This window comes from Daphnia carinata, chromosome 4 (assembly GCF_022539665.2).
Source record: "Daphnia carinata strain CSIRO-1 chromosome 4, CSIRO_AGI_Dcar_HiC_V3, whole genome shotgun sequence".
Classification (NCBI taxonomy): domain Eukaryota; kingdom Metazoa; phylum Arthropoda; class Branchiopoda; order Diplostraca; family Daphniidae; genus Daphnia; species Daphnia carinata.
In genome coordinates, this window is record NC_081334.1 from 5,958,530 (window position 1) to 5,976,677 (window position 18,148).

General features: G+C 43.6%; 1 protein-coding gene across 1 annotated transcript in view; it reads left to right on the top strand.

Annotated features, from left to right (window-relative positions):
- The first annotated feature begins 5,760 nt into the window (after positions 1-5,760).
- The window catches only part of LOC130687296 (fat-like cadherin-related tumor suppressor homolog), a 46,728-nt gene continuing 34,340 nt past the window's right edge, over positions 5,761-18,148 (top strand). The window contains 4 exon segments of the mRNA XM_059495167.1: positions 5,761-7,412; positions 7,501-7,685; positions 7,906-8,491; positions 8,607-9,717. Of these exon segments, the coding sequence (XP_059351150.1) occupies positions 5,829-7,412; positions 7,501-7,685; positions 7,906-8,491; positions 8,607-9,717 (3,466 nt within the window). The 5' untranslated portion in view covers positions 5,761-5,828.

Consider the following 18,148-nt stretch of genomic DNA (forward strand, 5'->3'; position numbering starts at 1 on the left):
GAATAAATTGCCAGGAGCTGTGACACTCGCCACGGGAGGTTCGTCCCAATCTCTCCTTACAAGTTCCGGTCCTCCTAGTGTTGATCTCTTCTTTTTGCCCTGTTTTGTTCTTAGAAATGGCCATTTGTTTGATGACGTTTTGTGACGTATGATGGGGAAATGTATTTATATAAAAACGCATCAAATAAGATTTGTTGGGTAGAGTGCTCCATATTCATGTGGCGACATTCTATATCCAATTCTCGGTATACGGCCAGTGAGACTCGAAAGATTGGTCTTGTAAATTTGATGAACTCGTTTGGACGCTTGATGGATGAGAGAGCACATTTCTCTCTCCAGAGGTCGCCATAATCAACTTTAGTCCTTTTTATTTTTTATTTTCTGTTATCTCTGAAACGAAGAGTAGTACTAGTCTGTAATATACATGGAGAGTCACGCAGCAATAAGGAAACCGATGCATCTAAACAAAACAAAAAAAAAATGTGTATGTTGCTTCAAAGTCTGGTGCATCCCCGCTGGGAGCCCCGTTGGCCCATCTTCACGCAGCCACACAACTTGCGCGTGAATATCGTACGCGTTCAAACAATTCTTTATTTTTGTTTCGGTAAAGCAAAAAAAAAAAACGAAGGAGTGCGTCTAAAGGGGAAGCCATTTGCCATCGCTTCCGGCCGTTAGGAAAAGGAAAACAAGTTTTTAGATAATCTTTTTTAATACCGTATTATACCGTAGGAGAGCAGCTCTCTGTGTATATCATTTAGATACGTGGTGTTTTTGTATTTTATTCCAGGACAAGGGGGGGGGGGTAGTTCGTTTCATAGGGTAAATCGCCTTTTAAAGAAGAAAATGAGGGGGCGATCATCCAGGTCTCGTGTTACGTCATCCGATAGCTTATTGTCGTAAAAAAAAATATCCTTGTTTGAGAGTAAATGGCTTCGTCCTTCATTTTGCAATCACTGAGACAGGGGGACTCGCTTGTTTCGTCTGCTTGTGATTAGCGCCAGGCAATGATTCAGCGACTATCTACCATTTATTTGTTGTTCATACACTTTTCAAGAGATGATGGCGTCACCTGTTCGTCAAAGGCGTCGTCGACTGTTTGTATTGGTAAGAGGTTGACGTCGCGACGATGACAAAGCAACAAATAAAGAAATGGAAGCTTTAAATATTTTTTTTCTTTCTTTCATGGGGTTCTTCGCCGTGACACGAGTTTGGTGCGGACAAATCTCGTTCTTAAGATTCCCGTTAGCGAAAAAAAAAAAGAAATCTAAAATCAATACGGGAAAGTGGAAGCTTTAGTTGGGTGGGTTAGACGGGTCCGAGTTAAAGGTCTTTTTACTTCTTTTTTTAGTATGAGGTTTCCATTCATCGAAATTGATCTGCGATTGGCTCGGGGTTCTTCTCTTATTTTTTTACACGTTTGAATTTCGTAAACTGGAACTTTTTTTTTTTTTTTTGAGTCAACGTAGTGTTCCAACTGGTTTCGGATCTCGAAATTTGAAAAAAAGAAAGAAATCCCGCTAGTTTCTTCGTTTTTTTTTTTTCGTCTAGACGTTGACTCGTTTCTTTCTAGTTTCGTGAGTGCGTGTAAAGGGTAGGTGGAGTTGGAAGTCGCAGCAAACTATGCTGATTGGCGAAACACGGGTACGGTCGGCTTGCAAATGAGCCAGTTTTTTTTTCTTTTGTTTACCCGTCGAAAGTCAATACGTAAAATTCGATAACAATCCCTAAAAATAGATTTTTTTTATTGGATTTTCGCTTATTTGTTCCCTGCTTCCATGTAGCGCTGTTGCAATGGTGACGTCGCTGGAAATGGACTTTTCTGACGTTGTCCATGTAAGGTCCGCCAGAAAAAAAAAACAAAAAACAACACGGTGTGTTCCCTTTAAAGGCAAATGGTAAGAAGCAGCAGTCCAAGAGTTGATTGGTCGCTCTTCGTCTTGTATTCGTCATGTTCTTTATACTTTTCCTCGGAAAACTTGGCGACGTTGGGTAGAGAACGTGGCATTGATTTCTAGTCGTAAACATCTTCTTTTTTTTCCCTCAACTAAATATCCCGTTCCGGCGAAAAAGATGATGGGCACAACTTTTTAGTGAGAAAACTAGAAATTGTGTTCTCCGTACTTTTCTGATTGTTGTGTGTCAAAAAGGACAATTGATTTTTGCCCTCCCTTTTTTTTTTGTTGTTGTTGTTGTTCGATTTGTACGTCTACCAATGGACCAGATGGCGTGTCCTAATGGAAAAAGGCCCCCCCTCTCTAACACATCGGTGCCAAAAAGAGATTTTTGTTGTATAATTCCCCACACCCTCCATTCAAAATGCCTCATAGTGTTAGGGGTGTTGCCTGCGAGAGGCACCGCTGTTGCCAGATTTTCTCGCGTCCACTACACTTCCGTCCGCGTATAAAGAGCCGAGCAAAATAACAAATAAAAAGGGGACTGGACATTTTCAAAAAGGGAAAGATGGACGAATTTCAAAGAAAATGTTCTATTTTTAAAATGTTTCGGGGAGGACAAAAGAAGGAAGACAGACGCGTGATGTCACTGTGCGACACTAAACACTCGCGGGCCGGCCCCTATTTTCAAATGGTGTTCGACAGAGAATTTTCATTATTCAAATGGAAAATTCAGCGCTTCCTCTGTATGGCGTTATGGATTTTGTTTCTGATGGAATTAGACATAAACAAATAGAAAAGGAATGCGTTGGAAAAGATCAACTGGTAGGCGAAAGGGACCAATGATGGATGCGAGTTTCTCCGGCAAAGACGGACACGAAACAATGGCTCCTCTGCACGATCCTTTTCTACGAAAAACGCTCAGAAGAGTCTCTTTGCGACTTGCTTATTTCAATCCCCCATTCTTCGACACGTACTGCTAAAAGAGAGGCCTCTCCTATTTATAGTGGTGATGATGTTTTAATGACCTTTCTCCCACCCACCGATGAACGTGGGCGCCGTCCGCTTTCACCAAGGAATCGTGTCTGAGATGGGGGGGGGGGAACGTGCGTTATCATTTATCTGACGACTGCGTGCGTTCCATCAAACGATCGCAAATGATGAAATGTTCTTTTGTTTTTATCAGTTGCGTGCGTTTTGTGACATTCATCTACGCGAAGCATCGAGATGCCCATTTTTTTTTTGTGTGTGGATAATGTGTGACGTCATCTTCTTATAGATTCATAAGAGGGTTTTCTAGTAGGGTAATCGCATTATAACCCGTTAGCTGAGAGCCCATTTGGCTACTTTTGTAACACCCCCGTCTCTATTGGTTTATTCTTAACGTCCCCCCTTTTTTTCCTTTCTTATTCTTAAAATGGGAAATGAAATGTTTCGTGTCTTGATGGTAATCTGACGGATTTAATCCTGCAACAAAGTTTTGTATTGATGTACTGTGACCTAAAGACTGTGAAAAAAAAAGGGCGAGAGAGACAATTGCGACATTTTGAAAGTGAAGAAGAAAAAGTTTATTTTGTATTTTTTTTTTCTTTAAATGTTACCCTTGGAAAGGACTTGGGGCCAGCACCATAGTTGGCAATGGTTTCGACCACGAACGCTATACATGGATAGAAAAGACTTGAGAGAGAGAAGAAAAACTGTTGTTAAAAAAGAGATTTCTTTTTCTTTTCTACCCGGAGGCTTTTCTTTTGTTTTTTTCTGTACCTTTTTTTTTAGGTCTGAGATTAAAAGTTGGGCATAGCTCTTGTTTTAAATGTCGGAGGCCGAGTTTTGTTCTACCAGACAAAAGTTATATAAAAAAAAAAATAGCTTTTAAAGGGCCTTTTTTTTAGAGGGAAGTTCAAGTGAATATTTGATTTCTTTTTACTCGTCCTCATGTCGACTTTGGATGATTATTTGATTTGGAGAAAAAGGATGATGGGAGGCGAACAACTCGTGGCATTTATTATGCAACACTCGACAGAGCGAAAAAGTTTGTAATTTTTGAAGGACGACGAGATCTTTATTTTCAATCCGAGTTCAATCATTTTCATCTGTTTAAAATGAAGTAAAAAGAAGGCATTTAACAGTTAATTGAAAATTAATAGAAAGGAAAAAGAAGAAGTGAAATCCATTTTGAAAACCGACTTGATTCATATTATTAAATTAATGACAGTCAAAATGTCTTTTTTTTTTTTCATTTCGTTTATTAAAATCTAAAGGGACAATAGAGCCAGAAAGTTTCTCTTCACTATCACAACAATTTTCATCGTTGATGTAAATAACAGTAACAGACATCCCACCCCTCGCGGGACCAAGGGTGTGGTCCCCCTTCTCCCTGCCCTTTTTCCCAAGTTCAAAAATGAAATGCTTTGTGTATCGAGGCTATTCACGCTGCCCCTTTTAGAAAAATAATATGCCGCCACCCCTCGTGTGTTTTTTAAACGTTTCTTCAATAATTATCAAAAAAAAAAAAAAGAGGCGTCTGGTTTCTCTTTTTTTACTCTTAGTGATCTATTCTCATCTTCTCGTATGCGTCTATCAAAGCGCTTATTGAAATGGAGAAGTCGACACACACGAAATACTTAACCAGAGCGATGGTTTAACCACACGCCTCAGAAAGAAGAAAAAAAAAAAAATGATTCCAATTTCAATGAACCCTCTCTCTTTGTCTGTTGCGCGTCCGTCTGTGAGTGCCTCTTTTGCTCTCGGTGTGTGTGTATGAAGCTTTTAACTTCTTATTCTGAACGTCCAGCAAGATAGAGTCTTTGTGACGTCTGTGTTATTTCGAATTTTTGTATACAACAAAGCCTCGGGTTACCTATTTATGTGTGTGGAATATTTGGAACTTGTTTTAATGGATTTTGTGTTTCTCCATTTGTGACGCGTTTGACCAAATGCGGATCACCAAAAAGGCGTAGACGGCGTCATCTTTCACCTGCCCACCGCCCTAAGTGAATATTTTTTTCCCCCTTCTTCCTTTTGAATTTCAAGGATAGGCAAAGGTCAGGAAAAAAAAAAAGGTGAAACCGCGGGGGAGTGTATGAAAAGAGATAGTTTCGTGAGTTATTATCTCAAAAACAGCTTCAGTGGTGGTAGAGAGAAAGGCCTTGTTCTCTTTCTCTCCCGCGCTTCAGGTCATTTTTGTTTTACTTAAATTTCCCCCTCCTTTTTTTTTTTTTTTTTTAAAGAAACGACACAAAACTATTTTAAACAATTTTGTTTCAAAAAAAAAAAAAAAAAAAAAAAGAGAGTGAAAGAAAATCCGCCCGGAAGCGTTTCAGATGTTGTTGTTTTTGTGCCAAAAAAAAAAAAAAGAATGGGAAGAATATGGCGACATACGAGAAGGGGGGGGGGGACTCTTGCGGCCATTGTCTAACATATTGCAAATGTCTACCAGAATGGTAATAGTTAGATAAAAAAATAAAAATAAAAGGTGGGCGGCAGCCAAAAAATGTTTTTTTTTTTTTATGACTCCCGTGTTTCTGGTGCGTGCTCCGCTCGCGCTCACGGAAATGGTGTCGATTTTTTTTTCCCCTCAACGAACACAAAACGAGAAAAAAGTCCAGTTGGGACTGGGTCGTGTAAAATTGTTATTATTTCTCTCGTTTGGCGTGTTTACATGTAACAATCAAACATGCTACCAAATAGCCCCAGAAAATGAGTTTCTTTTTTGGGGGCCACGCATTAACACAATGAATTCGATTTGAATGGAACATTTTTGAAGGCAAATGTTATATTTTGGGAATTTTATTTTATTTTATTTTATTTTTTTCAGGGACCCACATTCTTGAACGAGATATGACGAGGTGAAGGACAAAACCCGATTCTTTTTGTTTCCTTTCAAAAAAGAAAAGAAAAGAGAAATATTTTGAAAGGAGTTTGGGGGCTGACGTGATGACAATGGACGAGATGAAGGACCTTGAAGAGCCTAAACGAAGGCGGAGGAGGAGGAGACCGTTGGAGTTGATTAGGCGGCGACTTGGCACAGCAGTGACCAGCTGGATGCAAATTCTCGTCGTGTTGTGCGTGGCCGTCAGTTTAGCTGATTGCCGGAAATTGGCGTTCACCCGACCGCGCTACAATGCCTCCATCTACGAGAACAACATCGGCAAGAGCTACGCCACTCCAGAGACGGAGCGGATGGGCATCCAGTTGGCGGAAGCCGGAGCGGCGACGGATATCCGCTATCGGATCATCGGCGGCGACAAGAACAAACTCTTTAAAGCGGAATCGCGCACAGTCGGCGATTTCAGTTTCCTCTTGCTGAGGACGAGGACGGGCCAGGTGGACGTGCTCAACCGCGAGAGGACGGACCTGCACAAACTGCGCATCAGGGCCATGCTGAGGTCGGCTGTCGACGGATCCGATTCGGATCTGCCGGACGCCGAGGCCGACGTCTGGGTCTACGTCCTGGACACGAACGATCTCAGTCCGCTCTTTTACCCGAGCGAATACGAAGTCAACGTGCCCGAGGACACGGCGCTGCACGTCTCGCTCGTCCAGGTCAAGGCCGACGACGCCGACGTCGGAGTCAACGGGGAAATCTACTACTCGCTGGCCGAGCCGTCGGAGCAATTTGCCGTTCACCCGCTGACGGGCGTCATCTCGTTGACGAGGCCGCTCGTCTTCGCCGAGCAGCCGTTCCACGAGCTGTCGGTTTTGGCTAATGACCGAGGGCCCAAGCTGGGCACGGCCGTGGTGGGCGCCGCGTCGCGGGCCAGGGTGCGCGTGCACGTGATGAGGGTCAATCAGCACGAGCCGAAAATTCACGTCCGTCACCTGCCGGACGTTGTGGAACAGTCGCAAGTGGACGTCTACGCCGTCGTCCGAGTGGAAGACGCCGACCAGGGACCCAGCGGCCAGATCCGCTCGCTGGACATAATCGACGGTGATCCGGATGGATACTTCCGCGTCCAGCGAGTCGGAAACGTCGGCCAGCTGGCGGCGGACAGCAACAATGGCGCCGAATTCAACATTGCCGTTCTGAAATTGCTGGACCGCGAACGGGCCCCCATGGGATACAATCTGACCCTGCGGGCCGTGGACGGAGGTACGCCTCCGCGCAACTCGACGGCCACGCTGCACGTGACGGTGGCCGACTGGAACGATCACGCTCCCGTCTTCGATCGGGAGCACTACGAAGTGCGGATCGTTGAAACTGCTCCCGTGGGCACGCCTTTGATCCGTCTGCGAGTCTCGGATGAGGATCAAGGCCGCAACGCCCAAGTCCAGCTGAGCATCGTCGGCGGCAATCAAGGCGGCCACTTTCGCATCAACCCGACCAGCGGCGTTCTCTACACGGCCCTGCCGCTCGACGCGGAAATGAGGGCCGAGCACATACTGACTGTGAGTGCTATCGATCAAGGAACGGCCGGTACTCGTCAACAATCGTCGGCCAAAGTCACCGTCCAAGTCCTGGACGCCAACGACAACGATCCCGTCTTTTACCAGCAGCCGGGCGGCATCTTGGAAATCCAGGTTTCGTTTTTATTTTTATTCCTCCCGAATTATTTTGTGTTTTAATGGTGAAAAAAAAAAAAAACTAACGAAATAAAAAAAATGACAGGTGGATGAGAATGAGCAAGCCGGAGCTGAAGTGGCCAGAGCGACGGCTCGAGACGCCGACGCTGGTGAGAATGCGTACATTAGTTACAGCCTGGCCAATCTGGCGCCCGTTCCTTTCGAAGTGGATCCCTTCACGGGAGCCATCCGCACTACCGAGACGTTAGACTACGAGACTGGACGTCGAAGGTAATTGAACAATTGATTTGGAATTTGAATTTTAAACTTCCCGCGTTTTCACGTGAAAGACACGTAAATGACAAGGGACCTCGTTATTATTATGCAATTTGGCACATGGCATTCGCCAGATGAACGTGTTGACATTGGCTAACCTGATTGTCCGTCTCTGATTGCAATGGCATTTCTCGTCCTGACTTTAAATTTAACACAATTTTATTATTTGTTTAAGGTACTTGCTGAAAATCCGCGCCTCGGACTGGGGGACTCCGTACAGACGCCAGTCGGAGCTGTTGGTGACGGTCATTGTCCGAGACGTCAACGACAACCGGCCACAATTCCAGCGCGTCGGCTGCGTCGGACGCGTTCCGAGGACGACGCCCATCGGCTCTGAATTGCTGACCCTATCGGCCGTCGATTTCGATCAGGGCAACTCGGTCGTCTACCGCATTGTTTCCGGCAACGAGGACGGCTGTTTCAGCTTGGATTCGTCGTCGGGCGCCGTCGGCGTCGCCTGCGACCTCTCGGACCTCGGCATCAGCGAGCGCTTTGTCAACGTGACGGCCACCGACGGCCAACACTTTGCCGACATTATGACGATCCGAATTCATCTGACGGCCGGCCTTCGAGGCGAGGAAGAGCCGCGGTTCGAGTGCCGAGAGACCGGACTCGGCAAAAAGCTCTTGGAGATGATGAACGCGGCGGCCAAGAGGCAAACGGGCGCTGATGATTCAGATCCGGTCACGGAACTACCTCCACTTCCGTCGCGCTACGGCCAGAATGTACACACTCCAGAATTCTTCGATTTCCCCGTCCAGGTAACGAACCAGTTTCTCCCGTTCAATTGTTTTTTTTGTTGTTGTTTTTTTGCTGCTGTTTGCTTGTGGTTTTTAAAAACTGGACAAATTGTTTGGGAAAATGTAAACAAATTAGGTGCGTGTCAATGAATCCGTCTCGAGCGGGACGGCGCTCATCCGCCTGAGGGCGAGAGATCGTGACCACGGCTACAACGGTCTGTTAGTGTACGTCATTTCTGGAGGCGATGACGACTCGGCTTTTCAAATCGAGACAGAGACGGGCTTGTTGCGAGTCGCCGGCCAATTAGACCGGGAGAAAAGGGCCGGCTATTCGCTGAATGTGACCGTCTTCGACTTGGGGCAGCCGCAGAAATCTGCCTGGAGGATTTTGCCCGTCATCGTCACGGACGTCAACGACAATCCGCCGCGTTTCGACCGGCCCGTCATTAGCGTTTCCATTGCGGAAACGGCCCAAATTGGCACGTCCGTGGCCCAATTGAGCGCCAGCGACGCGGATGAGGGCGACAACGCTAAAATCACATTCAGCCTGGCCGGCGGAGCTTCGCCGGACATGAAGCTCGACCCAAACACCGGGCTGCTCACCGTCGCCGGCCAGCTGGATCGCGAACGTCAGGATTTCTACGAGATCGCCGTTATCGCGCGAGATGGGTCCGCCAACGGTCCCGGCTTGACGTCCAAAGCACTGGTCCGTGTGAGAATCCTGGACGTCAACGACGTTGCTCCGCGCTTTGCCCGTCCCTGGCAAGTGGTCAAGATCCGCGAGGACATGCCCGTCGGAGCTGTTGTGGCTCTGGTGCAAGCGACGGATCCCGACCTCGGTCTCGGCGGCGTCGTCCGTTACAGCTTGTCGTCCAGCTACGCGTCCGATTCGACGGTGGAGCGTTTCAGCATTGATCGAGTGACGGGAACGGTGCGGCTGGCACGTCGCCTGGACTTTGAGGACCGTTCCGTCTACAATTTGACGGTTCGTGCCAAAGATCGCGGCTCGCCGTCCCTCTCCAGCGAAGCTTACCTGGCCGTCGAGGTGGTCGACGTCAACGAGAACCTCTACGCTCCGCGCTTTGAGGACTTTGTCAGCGAGGCCAGCGTGCGTGAGAACGCGCCGCCGGGCACGATCGTAGCCAAAGTCACCGCCACCGATGCTGATCCCCCGGGCGACGATTCCCGGCTCTCCTATGTCATCCGCGGCGGCACCGGACTGGGCCTTTTCTCCATCGACAATGAAGGTCAGTTTCTTGTTTTTTTTTTTTTTAATTTCCCAGCCGATTTTTTGTGTATTCATTGACGGACTATTTTTTTTTTTTTTTTTTTTTTGAATGGGTCGTCCCACACGCACTTTCTTAATGAGGCCGTCTCCACCTCGTTCCGTTTTTCCATTCGTACATATTTCCCGAGTGTTTGTTTGCCGGTCCCCTTTTCTTTTTGCCACTTACCAGCGAGTGGCATTGTGTGTGTGGGTTTTCCAAGAAATTTCAACTCATTAGGTTCGTTTTAAGGTCCTCTCTTTTTTTTTTTTGAAACGCAATTTTTTTGTGGGAATTTTCTTGCTGATTGGCTTCAATTTGAATTGATTCGTTGAATAACGACAGAGAGAGGTGGGAATTGTTAATGAACATCATGTCCGCATCGTTCGCGTCTGCATCCAAATGGACTTTTGGGCGAGCAGCCAAGCGAACAAAAATCCATAACGTCATAATCTGGGATGAGAAAAGATGATGATGGTGTTGTTGGAGTAGTCGTCTCCCTCCCTCCCTTGTCGTATAATCAATTAGAGTAGCCAGCGACGTCTTAAAAGCGAAAGCAACAGAAATAATAAAGATGGAGACTAAATATTTAGAGAAAGGTAGGGTTGCGCATCCGACAGTCAGTCGAATCCATTCATCTTTCCTCATCCGCTCAGTTAAGTCGCCATTTTTTCAAATTTGATTTAAAAGGCATTTCTCGAAAAACAAATTCTTCTTTTCTAAACTAAACAAAAAAAAAAAAAAAAATGTGCGTTGGGAGACCAATGTAATCATTAAGTCACGGACCAAAAATGGGGAGCCAATGTGTACACGTTTTTTCACAAAGTTCCAGCACAGTCTGTGTATGTTTTTAAACGGAAAGCCTTCCAAAATAGATTTATTTACCTGGGTAGTGGTGGTGGTGGTGGTGGTGGTGTGTTGGGCCAGTGACCAATTTGCTTCAGGGGAAAAGGAAAGTCGACATCATCATCATCACAACAGCCGTCGTTCGTCGCGGCCGCTTCTCTGTGTTGACTGGCAACTAGCCAGAAAGGCGACAAGGAAAAAGCAAAAATAAAAAATAAAATTCATTTTAAACTAGAAACTTTGTCGGTCGATTGTCAAACACAATTTCTCTCTCTTTAGGGATTTCCTTCTTTTGCGGGACTTTATTTTTTTTTTTTTTTTGTAAAGCATTTGCCCCTCCCAATTTAATGACCGTACCAAGGGGAAAACGGGGGGGGGGGGGGGTTGGAAACGGCAGGAGGCAATCAATAACGACCGCGTGTCTAGCGAGTGGAAGCGTAAAAGAGAGAGCGGACGTCATTCATTTGTCTCCGAATGGTGTAGAGTGCACGTTCAGGTACATCCACACAACGTACAACACAAAAGAAACGCACGAAATTCGACCACACGCAGATCGGACAGAGGATGCACCCCCTTCCTCATCCATCGTGATGTGGCACGGCTCTTTTTTTTTTTTTTTTTTTTTTTCTCGTTCAACTTTCTTGTGTGTCTTATTCTTCTCTGGGACATCCATCATGTCCGTCGTCGAAGGGGGCGGCCATCTTTATTTTCGTTGTTGTTCGCCTCTTTTTTTTTTTTTAGGGCGAATGACATTGTCCCGCCGTTCCATCCACTTCCGCGCTCTTTGTTGTTGTTGGCACTCCCGAAATTGAACGGAGGGAAGGAATCCCGTTTAATTCTGTCAACTTTGTTTTTGCGTTTATTGTATTGTTTTTAGCGACTAAAAAAAACGGGGAGGCTGTTCACGACCGATTTTTCAAATTCCCAACATGATCCGCGTGACTCACGACCGAGACTTTTGTTTAAATTTTTTTTTTCCTAATTGTTTGTGGTGAATCTATACATTCGTGTGACCGCAATACCATCGGTTGGGCGGGGACACGATTTTTTGACGTCATCCATTTTGAAATTCATTTTTTTTTCTATTTTCCTGTTGTTGGCAATGCGGGATTCAATACGCGTGACGTCGTGTGTGTCACCTCGTTTTCAATTCTTTTCCTTTTTTTTTTTTTTCTAAAAAAAAAAAAAATTTAACAAGGTGTAAGGGTTGTTGTTGTTGTTGCGGTTGGAGTCTGCGTCAAAGTGAATCGGGACGAAAAAAAAAAAAAATAATAAAAGTTTGGGAGTTCAGCTACGCTCCATAACGGGAACTCACGCCTATCACGTGTCACAAACACACATAGGACTTCCTTTCCCGTACGTCATTCTTCTTTTTTTTTTTCTCTTTTGTACTGTTCTTTTTTTTTTCTTTCTTAATTTTCGGGTTTTTTTTAAAGCCTCGGGACCTGAAAAACTAAGGGGCGACCATAGACGAACAATAACAATGGCACCCATTTTTATTTTGCCTTGCCCTTGTTTAGGAGAAAAACATCATATTTGATCTCGAGTTATGGCGGAGGGAATCGTTGGGGGTGGTGGGATATTATTGTTTTGACACGGTTCAAATCCTTCCCCCCTCTTTTTTTTTGTGTGTGATTATTTGTGTGTTTACACTGAGACGGCCGCCGTCTGTTTTTCTTGAGGTCAACCCAACAAACGGCAAAGGGCAATTCCAGAAAGAAAAAAGCACAGCTGTGAGGCCGCGGGAATGCAAACGTGTACGGCGTTGCCAGTGGAAAGAAAAAAAAAAAAAAACCCTCGCCATTGTTCCGTTTGTGTCCCTGTCAATAATCGAATGGTTCAGAAAAAAAAAAAAAAAAGAAAGAAGTAAAGAATGGGAAAGAAACGTACACAATCATCGACTGCGATCGTTAAGAAAAGATAAATTCCTAAACCAAAAGGAAAGGTGTTTATCTCTTTGTAGGTACCTAGATTTGTTTTGTTTTCACCCTCCTGAAAATTTTGGAACAGCTGCCATTTGAAGATTGACAGGATAGATGCGACTTCTTTAAAAGAAAAGGAATGGATGTGTGTCCGTCTTTTTTTTTTTTTTTTTGTTGTTGTGTTGTTGTATAGAAACCGGTCTCGATCGAATCCCACTCTTCATATAATTGGGGCCGGACAAGTAAAGTGGGATGGGCGGATGGAATCCGTATCGAGTGTCTAGGCAACGTGAAACAGCCGGCCTTATTATATAGTTCCGGTCTTGAATTTCCAAAAATCTTCTTGAATTTCTTTTTTTTTTTTTTTTGGCCGTGTGTTGTACTATTTTAGCCCCATTTATTTTGAAAAAAAAAAAAGGACGGCCTTCTATTCAAGATCTTGATTACATTTTTGGGTGGGAAGGATGAATTGTTCGTTTGAATGGCCTATCGTACTCTGCTACCTATTTCCTCTTTTGTTCCTCCTTTGAGAGAGGGAGGGTGGCCCCTGCTAGTCAAGTACAGTCTTGATTTCTCGTTAGTTCTTTTGCGTGTTCAATAATAATGATAATCATAATAATAATGCTTTCGAGTCTCTCCTATGTCCACGTCACATTTCTTTCCTTTACCTCCATGCAAAGAGTTAGTGTAATAATAATAAAAAAAAAAGAGATACAATTCGGGGTGGTCCTCTTTCTTAATTCCCTCTGGCTGGATCCATCACAACGCAACAGCTGTTTTTTTTTTTTTTTTTTTTCTTTTGATGTTTTAATTTATTTCTGGCGTATTTATGTTGTCGAGATTGTAGGTCATCAGTCACAGAAAGTAAAAATCAAATACGTTTACCTACAGCAAAAGAGGCTTCCGATTTCACGTTGATTAGCAGTCCCGTTTAAAAAAAAAAAAAAATGTAATGGCTTCCAAAATTCAAAGTGGCTATGTCTTATGAATCGCTAGCTTCATTTGCTGTGCTAGTAAAGAACAAAATAGATTGAGCCCAAGAGAAAATTCACATTTAAAAAAAAAAACAGCAGACGGTGTGATGGTCTAATGTATCCGGAGGAAAAGCGGGATGGAAAAAAAAAGGGGGACGGAAAAAGGAGATTGGACAAGTTAACAACCCGTTTCCGTTCATGTTTATTGAACTGGATTTACAATCTTTGACAAGAGATTGAGATTGCCGTCGCTGAATACCTTATAGCAAAACAACTAGTAACAACAAAAACAAACGACGTTACGTATACACAAGTTGTGAAACGAAATATCACAAGTCAATCTCTTTTTCTTTTTCTTTTATTCCGTCCACGCTCCCGTTACAAGCAAATCTCGTCTCGTTTCCCTTTTTTTTTTTTCTTTTTCTTCCTTTAAGGATATGATTATTGCATTTGGGACGACTGGTACTTCTTGTCCTGTTCGACATCATCTCCCTGAACGATCCTCTCTGTCTTTTGAGTCCCCTCTCTCTCGCTCCCTTTTTTTTTATGTATTTTTTTTTTTTTGTGACGTTTCCGAAAGGGGAGGATAAAGAGGAGTTAGGTGGAGGGCTGAAAACAAGCAAATAGATAAACGGTTGGATGATGTACGTTATGGGAGTCACGCTGTTGATGTCCTAGTCACTTCCGTACTGAATCCGACAGGATGCGGTCTCGTAGTACTTGTTTTTTTTGTTTTTTTTGTGTGTGGGCTTTGTTACGCACAGCAATGAATCACGACATGAACCTAATCATCCCGAAAAAAAAAAAAATTTTAAAAAAAATTGGTAATTTTTGATGAAGATTAGATTTTCTGAAGTTTGGTTTGATTTTTAGAGAATTTAGGCGGCAGAGGCATAATTGAAAAATGTGGTTTGCGGTCATTTTTACTTGGGCCGAAGCCATGCGTGGACGCGTGACTAAGTACCGGCTCGTGTCGACAAACACACATTTTTGAAATCAAACCAATATTTATTTTTCATTTGCTCTATTTGTCGTTTGTAGGTTCCGACCATTTCCCCCCTCATTCAAAATGTTTGACCGCTCCGGTTTTCTTTTTTTTTTTTTTTTATTTTATTTATCCAATAAGACAGTCGATTCAAGTGGACTTTCATATTTCCGGTATACTGCGCACATATTGCAATGCGCTACTGTAACATCAGAATAGTTTATAAATGATGAATGTGGACTATGCACTCCCCCCCCCCCCATCCGTCCAGATACTCTTGAGTCAAAAACAAGAATGTAGACGAAGGGATTCAGTTCTTTTTTTTTTTTTTTTCAATCGAATATCTCAAGTTCACTTGATCGGCAGTTGTTTGGGGCTTCTGGAAGAGATCCGTCTCGATGGCGCCGCGTCTCTTCTTTCCGTCTGCACCTTCTTCCTTTTTTCTTTTATCGATGGAGGCGAACAATAACAAACTTGTTACTTTGAGCATTTCATTCCCATTTCGGTTGTGTGTGTGTGTGTGTGTGCAAAAAGAAAGCAGTTGCCATGGCGATTGTTCTCCCCCCCCCCCCCAATGATCGATATGAATACCATTCCAGGTGCTCTGGTATCAATTGATTACCGAGAAATCAGACTCGGTTTGTTCATTTCACAGCTGACTATGTTTTGATACGTTTCCATCACATTTTGTGTGTTGTTGTTCCGTTTCAATTGGCCCCGATCTCTTCTTTTTTTTTTCTGGGTTGCTTCGTTTATTAATTATTTTTTTTTTTGGGAGAGGGGGGGGTAAGAAATGGAACGGTTTCAAATCCAATAGGTAAAAAAAAAAAGACATCGCAAGGGCGGTCTACTTTACATGTTGAAGTCGATGGGGGTGGTTTGCATACGGGAGGGGAAGAACACAGAGAGCTGATGGATTGAAAGAAGGTTACCCGCAGGTCAAGTAAACAAACATTTGATCATATATTAAAAGAGAACATCCCCCCCCCCCCACTATTCAGATGATGTAGGAAAATTAGAGATGAGGGTGGGATGAGACATCCGCTCTCGATTTTAATCTGCCGCATTACAAACTCCGATGGCCTTTTGACATACGCGCGCATTTCAATTGGTTGAATTTCGCTTTTTGTGGGGTTTTTTTTAGCGACAGGGAAGCTCAGACATTGATGCTTTCACGATAGTTTTGTTGATGTCATCTAAACGACTTTGACGTTACGTATTTTTCTTTTTAAAGCCAAATGATTGTGGCTGCTCGCGATGTGTACTCGCCATGTGGAATTCCTCGACATTACGACGGATCGTTTGATTCGTTCGAGCGATGAATGTCGCATCTTTTTTGATAAGGGAAAAAGAAATCTTTCTTTCCCTTTTGATGTTTTGGTGGGGAATAAAAAGGAATGTAAAAGAGAAACTGTTGAATGTGAAATTGGGTTCAGTCAACGATGTTTGGGCTTCTCGACGACATCCATAATCGCCATCTTAAATAAAGGGAGGACTTTTTTTTTTTTTTTCCTTTTTTCTTTTCGAATCGGAAGAAGATCGAAATCCCGGATTGGCTTGGAGGAAACATCTTGCGACGGGTTTGATTTTTCTAAAAAAAAAAAAAAAAAAGATCTTTTGAAAACGGGATGTTTCAAAGGGGATGTTTGCGAATGAATTCGGATGTGTATCTTTTTAAAGGCTATTTTTCTTTGAAAAAAAAAAGGAAGGACCAGTCGAATAGCTTCATCAAGCTCTCAACGAAAAGCTCATTTCACGCTGATTCTTTTCTCTCTACACACACAATAGGATGTAAGCCTTTACACAGCGATATCGGATAGGGGTTTGATGTAAAAAATAAAAAAAAAAAAACGGGCAGATGACGTATATGGTGGCGTATAATAAGGGTAGGTGTAGGTCACTAGAACCTAAGGGGGGGAGGGAGATTCATGTAAAAGCTCTTCTCAATCCCTCTCGTAGTGTTCCGATGAACAAAAATGAGGAAGAATATAGTCGACTTACTACTATGCACATTGGAGGGGGGTTTCCTTTGGGGGTAAGGAAAGAGGACGAGCGGGAGGGGGGAGGTTTGGGATGCGGGGGAGGTTCAGAACATCGATATCGATCTCTTCTTCTTCTTTTCCCTTCGCTTTCTTCTTCACTGGAAGGGGGGAAGGGAACTGCCGAATAAAAGTAAGGGCAAAAACACGACGTAAGAGTGATAGGCATTTATATGTGAAGCGAAGTTGCTCAAGCTTTAATCGAAGGATAATCAACGTAGAAAGTCGGGGTAACCGTTTGCGGAGCCAATCAAAGAATACCACCCCGGGAGAAGTGTGAACCCAATCAGTCTGCCCACCCACTCTCCTTTTTTTTTTTCGTTTCGTTCTTATCGCGTGATTAGGAATCGTTTCCCCCCCCCCCCTTTTTTTTTAAACGAAAAAAAAATATATATATATAGGAATTAATCTTTTGGGTGTAATAAGAGAGAGAAAGAGAAAGGTAGATTATTAAGAGATCCATCATGAAGGGATGAAAGAAAAATGGCTGTATCGATTTGGAGGGGGGTTCACTTGTAAAAAGAGTCTGCATGACTCACTCTCCTAAAAACATTGGCCATCACTTGAAAAAAGCGGAGAGATTGTGTAATTTCGGGGGGGGTAGATTCTACGATGGGGATCGTGTGTGTATTTAAGGCTAGGGAGGGTAGACGCGCAGGTCTGCAGGAGGCAGTGGATGTCATCGAACATTGGGGTTTTTTTTTTTTTTTTTTTTTTTTTTTACAAACGATCTCTATCCCTTATCATGACCGTACGTATATCTTTATAGAAAAGGAATAAAGAAGAGTATATGAATGTAGGGGAAGGTTCCGTTACTCACGATTTGGGGGGGGGGGGAGAGGCGATGTACAAAGACTATTAAATACGAGTGTAGGCGGAGTAGGGATCGAGAATACATAAACGTACTATTGTGTGTGTGTAAAGAAAAAAAAAAAAGAAAAGGACTGACACACAGTCGGCGAAAACTTTGTCTTCTATAATGGAACAAGAACTGGCAACAAGGTCGAGCACTTCTCCGACTAATTAAGAATTTACATTTCTCTTTGTTCTTCACACTCACCCGGTTAGACTTTTTGTGCCTATAAAACCAGAAACATTTCTCATTGTCGGGGGGGGGGGGGGGGGGGAGGTTCATTCAATTAGCCTCACGCTCCCGCATCGAGCAAAGATTGTGTGTCGCAAGTTTTTCAGATTTTTTTTTTTTTTTTTTTTTTTTGAGTCTGCGTTTTTCTCCGTGTCACGTTTGATATACGAAATGATCCCGAGTTAAAATCTTAGCGCGTCCCCGTCTGTCCGTTTCCCTTTTAAAAAATCCCCCCTCGTCCGACAGAGGCCATTCACTTTGACTCGGGAATTCGACTCTGTTGTTTGGCCTTTTACGCAAAACACACATGTCGTTAGTGAGTTAGTGTTACAGTTCCCTATGCCCTTTTTCTGTACGAGGCTCGTTAAGAAAAGCTTAGGCGCATTGCGCAAACTCTGCAGATAATGAAGCACGGAGCATTAATCAAACAACAAAAGCCGAAATGATTATAACAATAAATTTTTTTTTATTTTCGGCTACACCGATATGAAAAAAAAAAAAAAAAAACAACAATGTCGTGTCGAATTTTCATGTTCATTATTTCTATTGCGCATTTTCTTCTC